Here is an 11,445-nt window from a genome sequence, read left to right as displayed (position 1 = left end):
TTTTCATGGGCCAACATTTCCATATTAAACATACTTTTTAAAGTTGTTTTGTTTTTTTTGTTTTTTGAGACACTGAATTTTGGGTCTTCATTAAATGTAAGCCATCATCATTATAATTAGAAGAAATTAAATAAATTAAGACATGAAATGTTTCATTCATTCACTGTAATGGATCTATATAATGTGTTATTTCCACTTTTTGAATTGAATTACTGACAAAAATAAACTTTTCTATGATATTCTAATTTATTGAGGTGCACCTGTACCTTGTTACGTTAATTGGAGAGTTTGGTATGAAATAGCTCATGATAAGATAAATGTAAGATTATGTTTAGCCCTATACTTAACAACAAACAGTGACAATTTGGATATATTGCGTGACAATTTGTTGCAGTTGTGATTCTGACATACCTTGAAATCAATAAATAGGCAAAAATCATAGGTTTTTATGAAATATTTTCACAATTGACAACTAGCTGTGGATGTTAGCTAGTCAACTGCTAAAGCACAGTTATAGCTATCAGCTAAATTGAGCTTACCTCTATAAATGTGGATGCCAAAACATGCAATAAATGATACATTCTATAATATAACATAAGGTGGACAGACGTCGCCAATTTCCCGGGCCAGTTCCGGCTAAAGCTGTCCCCAAAAATGTCCCAGATTTTAGCGTTTCCTGAATGTGAAAAAAAGTTGCGTGTAGAGTAAAACAACTGTTATTACGGTAGCCGGTTAGGAAGCGACAGTGAGCATGTTGCGCGCAGACTTGAACAACAGTTATTTACGGTAGCCGGTCGCCTTTCCATCCAAATATGTCCAAAATGTATACAGTCTATGGTCCAAATCAATGAAACCATTATCTTCATTTCATCTTGATAACATTTAATTCTTTTTTTATCCCCGAGCTGGAAATGTCATCGGATTTCATTTTCAGAAATGTGGTCGCCTTAGTAACAGCAGTATTAGCACAAATAGTCTCAGGAATGTACAAAGTGATATCTCACTAGAAATTAGCTAACGTAAGCATACTTTTAGCTATTTTTTATTTTTTTTACATTTTACAACTTTGAAATGGGTCAATTTGACCAGCAACATAACAGGAGGGTTAAGTAAGCTTTTTTTTAAAAGTATGTTTGGCCTATTCTTTTGAAAGCTGCATTCCATGTTTTACCAAGCAGACACCTTACGCAGTAGATGCAGCCAAAAATCTGACAAAACATTTTTATTTTAACTTGATTTCATATAAAACATCAAATATACACTTTATTACACTTTAGTTTGAGTAAACAGTAAATGTGTTAATTTTTTATGATAGCATGCCGTCTCTCCAGGACAGTTTAATGTGGCCATAGTGAAACACATGACTCTCTTTAAGTCCGTGATATGCAGAAAGTGGTCATTAAACAAGGCATGCAGTAGATATTCACATTAGAAAATGGCGGCTAACATGAAACACATGCTCTTAAAAAACAACACTACTGAATGAAACCAGCACCATGCTTTTGGTGACAGCAGAAAATGCTGTAGTCACAGTGGGAATGGGCTGAAGGTCCTTTGGCGTCAACAGAGTAACAGAATTACATAAATAAAAGACAGAACAGCACATGGAATTCCTTAACATGAAAAAGCAGACAACTCAAGTGTGAGAAAATAGTTTAGAGCCCTCATTTACTTCTGCAGAAATCATTATACATTACTAAGAGCCTACTTGCATTAATATAAATACAATGGATAATGCTACTTTTTTTATTGAAAAATAAAACCAATATTTGAGCTTTTTTATAGCACCAAATATTTAAAAAATAATAAAATTAGGTTTAGGCAAGCACATTAAAGGAATAATTCATGTTTTGGGAAATATTCTTAGTTTCATTAGAATATTGACACCACTCTTTTATCCAAGACCATTAGCTTAGCTTAGCACAAAGGCTAATAGGAAGCAGCTATTGCATGAAACCACAAATGGCTGATTTTGCACTTTTCTTTTTGTACAGATTAAACAAGCAAGATATAACTTGTTAAGTTAATTGGAGACTTGGACAAGTGCTATAGACATATTTTACAAACTTTTGTTTTGGGGTCATTGCTTTGTTCCCAGGGTCCTATGTTCCCCAGCTTTATAAAAATCACATTTTGGGGACATGTTAAATGGTCCCATGTTCCTCAGTTCTGCAAATGTACTCTCCCAGAGTCCTATGTTCCTAGGGTCCTGTGTTCACTGGTTCTTATGTTCCTTTATATGCATATAATTGGAACCTGAAAAAGACCATTGGGGACATAGGAACCTGGGAGCGTAGAACCTTAAGAATATAGAACCCTGGGAACATAGGTATGCTCCCAATGTTTCCCCCTGTTTCTAATCTTTATCATGCATCAAATGAGAGTGGTATCAGTAATCTTGTCAATTCCTAGCAAGGAAACGAATAAGCATCTTTCCCAAAACTATTCCTCTAAAATCAAACTAATGAAATTAGTCTATCATATAAATTGCTGTTCTACTGAACTGGAAACCATGTTGAAAACAAACACAGAAAAGTTTTCTCTTTCTTATGTTACGCTGCCACCCACAGGATTGAGACTCCGCTTCCCGTCTGGTAGCTGATCTGGTTGACTCGTCCGCGTACACAGTCCAGTGTGAAGAACACCGCTGTGCCGTTATGAACCTGGAAGGACGCCCGCAGGCTCACACTGGCCCAGTGGCTTCCCTCAGGCATCTGACCGCCCACCTGCTGGGCCAGAGGGAAGGGTCGTGCTCCCTCGGCCTCCCGGCCTCCTCCTGATCCCTCTGGATCACTTCGCTTCAGAAGAGTCACCTTGACCAGGTTGCAGGAGTGAATGAGTTTGAGGTCCAGGGCCACGCTGGCTGTGCCACTCTCTCTGAAGACAAAATCTCGCCTCTGGTCTGTGGATCCTTTGCCTAGCAGCCCCATCTGAGACACCTGAGCAGTGGTCTGGCGGAAGAACAGCGGCTTGTTTCGGACGGCTCCGGAGGGCAGACCGGTGTGAGACACGGAGGCAGACAGCGAGGAAGACAGAGCAGCGGGGACCCAAACCAAGCTGACCATACTGATTCCTGTCTCATCACCAAAGAAACGCACGTTGCACTGAGCGGGAGAGAGGATCTCAAAGCCAAGCGTGTCCCCGGAGTCGACTCTAGCCGCACCAGACATAGATAAGGATGTGTCTCGATAGTGGACACCTGATTTAAAGGTACGGCTCAGCTCCACGCTGGATCCGTTGCGGTTGAGGTACGCCAGCAGCTGGAAGCCCTCAGTGACGCACGCTTGTCCCATGGAGTACAACGCCTGTTGGAAAACAAAGCGCACGGTGCCACTTTCAGCAAAACGGATCCCACGGCCATCATGAGTCAGCCCCACTACGTACGGGTCGGATGTGGAGGTGGTGCGGAAGACCGGGCGGTAGTTTGTGTGGTAGTGTGCGGACACCATGGCCTGTGCTGTCATGGCAACAGCCCCAGTGTCATGGGAGAGCCAGAGAAGAGTGAGCGGAGCCGTCGCCGGGTCGTAAAGCTGCAGACCTTCACCGCTTTGGTTACAGTGGTGGCTGGCGCTGCGGAGGAACAGGGAGATGACTTGACCCGGAGCGACTTCTGCCACGCCGCTGAGGCTGACGCTCTGCAGCGACCGTCCCTCGCGCTGCTCCACCCTAACACCGCTGAGGTCTCGGCCTTCAGAGCCGTCCGTGTTGTTCATACGCAGACACAACTGGATGAAACTACGACAGCCGTGGCTCACCGCGAGATTCTCATCCACCCAGACCAGGCCGTGCTGCCGGAGCAACAGGCGACCGTCTTCGGCAGACAGAAGACCTGCGTCGCCTCTGCCCCGGATGAGAAGCTGCACGCCAGGGAAGGCGTGCGCCAGGACGTGGCCTTTGGTGCCAGAGAGACTCACATCTCCGGCCCAGGACAGAGAGAGGGCGCTGTCACCAGCAGCAGCGAGGCCGGAGCAGACGGTGTCCGTGGTGAAGGTACAAGGGGAAGCCACAGGCTCTCCGTCACACTCGTTACAGGCCTGACACTCGTCCATTTCTGAGTTGTAGAAGTAGCCGTGGCCACACATTCCTGAGCTGGCTTCTCGCTCGGTCATGCCCTGGCACCTGAATCCACCTGACGACAGAGAGACAAAGAGCAGAGAGTTCAGAATGTATTTCAAAAAATGCCTCTAACTATAAATAATTAGTTTGTAGTTCAGTAATTCATGTTACCTGGAGTGTTGAGACACTTCTGCCGATCTCCACACAGGTCACTTATTTCAAGGCATTCATCTCTATCCTGTAATGACGAATAAATCCACACTTTGAATCAGTTTAACAGCTATAATTAATACTTAATTAGTTGTAAACCCACAGAAAGTCTCTATTCTACGCTGTGGTTCCTGTCAGGGCTTTGTAGTGGCTTCCAGCTCAATGTCTTGTTTTACTGGCCACAGCTTTGTTCTGGTTCACTCTCACTCCCCTCATAATTTAGTATTCAGCCGCAGCAGGCAACTTTTTCAACAAACAGGTCCACAAACCCAAACTTGTATACAATTTCGAACTGCATACACAGTCTCCAGCTTGCTTGTTGTTACGGCCACTGACTTCCTCCAGCCTCTTTCTGGAGGATAGGTATTTGTTCCTCTCTCTGTGTGTGTTTCAGGTCTGGCTATCACACCCGAGTGTGATCTGCTCGTCAGATGAGCTGTTTATCAACCTCCAGACCCAGTGATCTCCCTCTGTTGCTGTTACCACTGACCTCCATGGTTGACTGCTGGTAGTTTTTTGCTGTAACTGCTCTTAAACGGCTCTGTTAAAAAAATTTGTTTTTTTACAGCTACATTCAGTGCATTTACATGCACAGTTTAATCGAGCTATGCTTAAAAATCAATATAGGCGTCTAATAGAACTTCTGTCCTTGACCCAGTTTAGATGCAACTGAATAACTGACGGGAACGTATCCTCCTCCTCAACACTTGGTGGCGATATGCGTCGTTTCAGCGGGTTTATACGGCCCCCTTTCCGGTTGACCTCAGTTTGACACTTTGCGCTATTGACCGGCGACCGGCTAATGTGCGACAGGCTAATGCGACTAGCTAATGTGCGACCGGCTAATACGACCGGCTAATGTGCGACAGGCTAATGCGACCGGCTAGTGCGACTGGCTAATATGTGACTGGCTAATGCGACTGACTAATGCGACCAGCTAGTGCGACTGGCTAAATCGCGGCCGGCTAATGTGACCGGCTAATGTGCGACAGGCTAATGCGACTAGCTAATGTGCGACCGGCTAATGCGACCGGCTAATGTGCGACCGGCTAATGCGACTAGCTAATGTGCGACAGGCTAATTTGCGACCGGCTAATGCGACCGGCTAGTGCGACTGGCTAATGCAACCAGCTAATGTGACTAGCTAAAATGCGACCGGCTTTCTTGGATGTTTTTGTTCTGGGGTCATACGCCAGCGTGGGTATGGAGCGTGTAGAGAATGCGCACATGCGTTGTCTTGTCATACATGCCGGCGAAAATCCTATTCCAATCGCACTATCTGGGTGTCATAATCAGAGTTGGAGAACTCCATCATTATTCGAACTACCACGTTTACATGCACTTCAGTTGTCCAGTTATAGTCTAGAAATCAAACTAAGGTCTATTTAGTATTTTCTGTCTGTCATGGAAATTCTACTTTAGATAGTTTTCATTGGTAAAACAGTGGAAATTACTTAACATTTAACATTTAATTTGAACGAAATCCTTCTGTATAAAGATAGGAGTGCTTACCTGGCAGATTCTGTCTGCATGGACTGAACACTGTGCGACCAGGAAGAAGCCGGCAGGACAGACGGTACATTTCTCACATCGAGGATGACCGCTGCTGAAGCCACAGTACTCCTCAGGACCACAGTTCCCACAGGCCATCAGTGGGCGACCCACCTGAGGCATCAAACAGGACAAAACAACGAATCAGTGATTAACTGAACATCACAATCAGGTTAGTGCTGTACATCTGGTAACCATATGTCATCACATATTGCCAGTATTTTATTCACTTGTTCCATATAATAATGAATGGTAGTTGAATAAGGATGAGACAAAGTTTATGTTCAATTAGAGTTAGAATTTTATCAAATGTTAACATTAAGGCGGAACTCTTTTTTTTTTTTGCAAGATTCATGCAGTTATGAATTAAATAACTTTGGGGATTAAGTATTCAAGATTTGTTTAAGTTGCAGTTTATGCTTTTGGACTACATACAGTCATGGAAAAAATTATAAGACCATTGTTTTCTTCAATTTCTTGTTCATTTTATTACCTGGTAACAACTAAAGGTACATTTGTTTGAACAAACATAGCTCATAAGAGTTTAATTTAAGAGCTGATATCTAGACATTTTCCATGGTTTTCTTGATAATGATTTTGGTTATTATCAAGAAAACCATGGAAAATGTCTAGATACCAGCTCTTAAATTAAACTCTTATGAGCTATTGTTGTTGTTATCATTATATTTGTCCAAACAAATGTACCTTTAGTTGTACCAGGCATTAAAATGAACAAGAAATTAGAGAAAACAAGTGTGGTCTAATGTTTTTCCATGACAGTAGGTGTATATAGATGGTGTTCCAAACTGATATGTCCTCAATTTAAAAACAATCCTGATTTTAAAATAATAATTTACTTCCATCACAGTGCCTTTAATCACAAATAAGCTCGGCCCCTGGCCTGGAAACATCTGGTATCATGCTGACTGTAAGGTTTGTTTGTTTTTTATACATTATATTTTTGAACACACTCTTGATTTGACGTGCAGCTCACCTCCATCACACTGGCCTCCATGTCCACCTTGTGCAGAGACAGAGCCTGCTGAGCGTGGTGGGGTCTAACCGGCCCACTCATGGTTTCCATGTGACTATCGAGGTCACCCTGGAGGTTCTGGAAAGATGTTTGTTTGAGGTTGTCCATCATTATGTTGTACTGGGCTTTCACCTGAAAATAGAAAAACATAAAAATAACATTTTATTTATCACCTCGTAGGTACGTTGTTTTAAATCCAAACCTTATTTTGAGCCTCACAATGAAGATGTTGCAGCCTACTGAGACTAAATTAACCTACCAACATTACCAATAAGTAGACGTTTTAATATTGTTTAGAGAAAACAGAAAAAACTGTTCATGTATGATTTTTTTGTCACAGCCACAGGGAGCCACTGCAGATGGCCTAAAGAACATCATGTGGCCCCTGAGCTGCAGGTTGCCTCCCCCTGATCTAAATAAGTGTTTATTGTATCTCTCATCAGCTATCAACATTCCCTCCATATCAATCACAGCAGTCTTACTTGCTCCATCTGTTCTGACATCCTCCGCTGCTGATCCAGTATTTCCCTCTGCTGGTTGACCAGCGTCCCCTGCTGCTCACTGAGGAGCCTCTGCAGCTCCTTGACCTCGTCCTGCTGGCCCCTGAGGGCCTCAACCAGCTTCTCCTGGCTCTTTGACAGCTGCAGCTGCAGCACAAGAGCGTCTTCTGAGGGAAGCTCATTGGTCCCTGTTGCAAAGAAAGAAAACTATTGCTAAATACCTTTTTTTCCCGAGAAGGCTGCAGTGTAAATTAGTCCCTCTCTCTTTCTATTGTGTGGCTAATTTCTCGCAGGCTGATACTGACCTGGTTTCATGTCACATGTCAGCTGTATCCATGCACCACGTTCCGACCCAAAATCTGGAAGCTCATCCAGAAACTGCGCCGCTCTGTCCGTCACATGAACCGGTGAAGAGTGTCCTCTCCCTTCGTCTCCTGCATGCATACCGCAGCCGTCTCCAACGCAAGGCTTGCGCATCCGGAGGGGAAGTTTACATCCAATTCCTTTACACTCCCGTGCTGCACTGTCATCACTCGTCGAGCGATGAGTTACAGTGGTCGGACAGGTCCCACCAGCGCAGCCAGGGTGGAACACCTCCGCAGTGATGGTTCTCGGGTTCGTCCTCCTGGTGCCATCAGCTCCAGCTTGTTGCGCAAAGCTTCCCTGCTGAGCTTGGCCGATGTTGTAGGGTGCTAACGGCGCGCTCTGGGCTTGGTGGTGGCTGTAAATAGCATCCTGTTGGTAACTCGGGTAGATTTGTCCTTGTCTGGATTGTGCAGAGTGGTGAAACTGTCGTCGGGACGCTGCTGCCTCCGTGCGCCCCGGGCAGTGCGCTCCGACGCACGGTCTGCTCCAGTCCTGGGCAGAGAAGCAGCGCGCCCCACGGCACGCCTCAGGAACGCTCTTAGCTCCACTGAGGAAACATGCTACAAAGCATAAAAATACGGTAGAAATAGGTGCCATGTTGCAATGCTGAAAGGTAAAAACAGAATCAGGCCACGTGTGAATGGCCCCTTTTACGCATCAATCCTTTACTCCTGCAGATCGTGTTTTATCATCCCTTTAAGAACAAAAATCCCTCAAATTAGCAAACGTCCATACATGCAGAGTGCCAATTGATCTTGAACAAGTGGTTGCACAGACATTCAACTTGTCTCCATTGCGCGCACCGCGGTTTCTGCCCCCTTTGCCCTCTTTTGGAGATAGCTACGTCTAGCCCACATGTGGCGCTCACTGCTCCTAATTGGCAACAGGCTTTGCTCCTAGTCTTAAATTAACCCGTAGTTTTCCCGGACATACCACTCCACAGACTCACTCTATTCCTATTAAAGCCGTGCATGTGGTAGATATTTGGACTATTCTAATGTTATTTTTATTCTCACACTCCAGTGGGTCATTCATAGGCAGTTTTGTTGTTACTAGAACTTTGCGGGAAGCTGCAAATGCTCCGATGGAATTTCAGATATTTTTATAGACTTTTCACATGTAACGATACTACTCAAAGGGAAAATTGTCTTTTCTTTCTAACTTTTTTCCTCTTTTTGCCATTCATTTTGATGACAGGATCAGCCAGTTTACTTTAACGAGCCCCTGTCAGAATTAAAATCTCTGCTTTATATGGCACCAAAGCTTTGATCTCTCCTGTAGCACTAGATTAGGGTGCAGTGGTGGGACTCTGTGATATTCTCAAGCCAAAACTGCCTCTCCTGTAAAATGTAAACTTTATTACAGTTTATTGCCACTCTCATTTCCCCTCCCTGACCCCATGTGGCTTTGATTAAAGCTTTAACCCACATTAGAAACACTTAAATGTTTCCCCCTCTTCTCATTTTCAGGGCCAAATGGAACTCACTCACACACACACACACACACACACACACACACACTGAATATATGTTGTCAGTGCGTAAATCCTCCACCTCTCTGAAGCAGTTTGTTATAACTCATGTGCTCATAAACAGATGAAAGGCTGTAGAGGACGGATGCACACATGCAGCAGGTGATAACAGGGCCGCACTTAGAACATAGGTACTAATTTACTAATTTAAGCTGAAGAGACCACACATGACTCTGAGTCTAGCTACTGACATCAACTCTGTGTCCTCTGTAGAGACTTATGAGACAGTCGGAACTTCACAAGTTAACCCCACAACACCGTTTTCACACCATGGGACCTCACACTATTTGACGTTTGCACTATTCATAGAGATGCTATTGTCAGTATCTTGCTCTTTCTGCCGCCACATCAACTGTGCACATCTCTATAGACACATTTTACCACAGTCTCATGCAAGTGGATTTTTTTTCTTGATTTGACATCCTTGTTTGCATGATTAGCATTATTATGATGCAGTATGGTTTACAGTTAGCACTGACTGATGCTTTATGATAGTAATAAAAGCACATTTTAAAGCATTTTAATGACTCCATAATAAATCTAGAATACTTCATAACTGCTTATCACTCACTGACCTTTGCTAAGAATCATATGTAATTTAAAAGTTTCAATACATTATAATATTTCATAATGCATAATGATCACTATTATAATGCAATGTAATATGTTAAGTTAGTCTGTGGTCATTGGGAGCTTTAAGTGAGGTAATATAACTCCTGAGTTATAGATATAAGAGATATAATAGATATAATACATAATAAAAAGCCAAGTGGTCATTGTTTGCTTTAAGTAAAGTGAAAAGATATTAGAGGAACAGCATAGAAAATGTTGTAATATTAGTTACTTTTTAACGGTTTCAAGTTTTCCAATATGACACAACTACATGATAGACGTTTCCATGGCAGCAGATTACGATGTAAGTATGTTGCATCATTTACATGGGCGTCAAAGAAAGTGATGTCTTATTTTCATTTTTCTGTGGAAAACCCCTTTATGTCCACATTTTTTGTTTTTGTTGAAACTGGAGGCTGCAGTTCACTCTACCATCATTGATATATATGAGGAGGACAAAATAATAGAAACACCTGTTCATACAATGCAATGCAATTCAACAGCACCACAAACTGCAACCTCCAAAATGACCATACAGTCGAGTCAAAGTCGAGTTTTAACATAGTTTATATTATACATGGTAATGTTTCTTTCATCAACCCCTGTAAGTTGTTACTTTGTTACATGCTGCGTTGCCTCAACTGACCCGTAGAAACTCACACAGGTGTTTCCAGTTAAGCTGATAGATTAGAGCTTGTTAAGCCAAGGCTGGTTTACTAGTGCAGCATCTTTCAACAACATGGCAATGCAGTGTTCTTTATGTTACATAAATAGACATTAATACATGATATAAAACAGATACAAGGTGAAACTGAAATGTATCAAAACTTTATAATGAGAATTGTAATGTAGATTGTTTTAAAGCACTTGCAAAGAAAAAAGTGTTAAAGCTGGTGTTTGTTTTTGGTTTCTTTGTAACATATTGAAATTTAAGTGGTCTGAGAGGAAACTACACTCCTGCCCCTCCTCTTGGCTCTGTCCTCTCTGGCTTTAGAAAAAGTAACTTGTGGCCATCATGGGTCACTTCAGAGAGAGGGCGTTCCTGTTGGCTGTTCTACAAATGCACATGTGTCTGCAGGTCCCTTCAGTTACAAAAAGCCTGATTCAGTGGGGGAGTATCCTGTGGAAAAAGTTGTTATTCCAGCTTAGGCCAAACCTGCAAAGTATCCCTGAACAATGTCTTAAAGAGAGATAAACACAATAAAACACGTCAATATGATGAAGAGTTTCAGAGGTGATGGGAAAATGTTGCTAATAGTGCAGCCTACTGCTAACCGTAGCTAAAGCCTTCATATATAGCTAGCTAACGCCTCAAATTATGGCAAGTAATGACCACTATTAGTTAGTAATTAGCTGCAAGCTCACGGTTGCTGCCATGCTCAACCCTTATGGCTACGGTAAGCTGAAGGCTAAACTATTAACTACATGAAATACTAACAGCACTAAACTATTAGCAACCAGATTTGCTAAGGCTCGAAAAGCGTCATAAGCCAATAAGTTTGCAGAAAACAACAGCATCGGAAACACAGTCACGATCAGGAATGATCGAAATATTAATAATTTGTTACTTTTATTGGTACAACTGG

The 11,445-nt window shown here is 42.7% G+C and overlaps 1 protein-coding gene across 1 annotated transcript; it reads right to left on the bottom strand.

The window, feature by feature from the left end:
- Positions 1-1,067: 1,067 nt before the first annotated feature.
- On the bottom strand, positions 1,068-8,505 carry si:ch211-252f13.5 (uncharacterized). Its single transcript, XM_059343828.1, has 6 exons — positions 7,656-8,505; positions 7,333-7,538; positions 6,812-6,982; positions 5,779-5,931; positions 4,228-4,294; positions 1,068-4,129 (listed from the first exon to the last, which is right to left on the bottom strand). The coding sequence occupies exons 1-6, from the start codon at positions 8,311-8,313 to the stop codon at positions 2,553-2,555; spliced, it is 2,832 nt and encodes a 943-aa protein (XP_059199811.1). The 5' UTR covers positions 8,314-8,505; the 3' UTR covers positions 1,068-2,552.
- Between the last annotated feature and the right edge of the window lie 2,940 nt (positions 8,506-11,445).

The sequence above is a fragment of the Centropristis striata genome, chromosome 11, assembly GCF_030273125.1.
Source record: "Centropristis striata isolate RG_2023a ecotype Rhode Island chromosome 11, C.striata_1.0, whole genome shotgun sequence".
NCBI classification, from domain to species: domain Eukaryota; kingdom Metazoa; phylum Chordata; class Actinopteri; order Perciformes; family Serranidae; genus Centropristis; species Centropristis striata.
Note: the sequence above shows the minus strand (reverse complement) of the source record. Positions and strands in the feature narration are given on the sequence as shown.

Excerpts from the sequence above, each read along its gene's own strand:
- si:ch211-252f13.5 (XM_059343828.1), bottom strand. The coding sequence starts at position 8,313 with ATGGCACCTATTTCTACCGTATTTTTATGCTTTGTAGCATGTTTCCTC. Across the intron at positions 6,983-7,332 it reads TGTCAGAACAGATGGAGCAA|GTGAAAGCCCAGTACAACAT; the intron begins GTAAGACTGCTG and ends TTCTATTTTCAG. Across the intron at positions 4,295-5,778 it reads ATGCAGACAGAATCTGCCAG|GATAGAGATGAATGCCTTGA; the intron begins GTAAGCACTCCT and ends TCGTCATTACAG.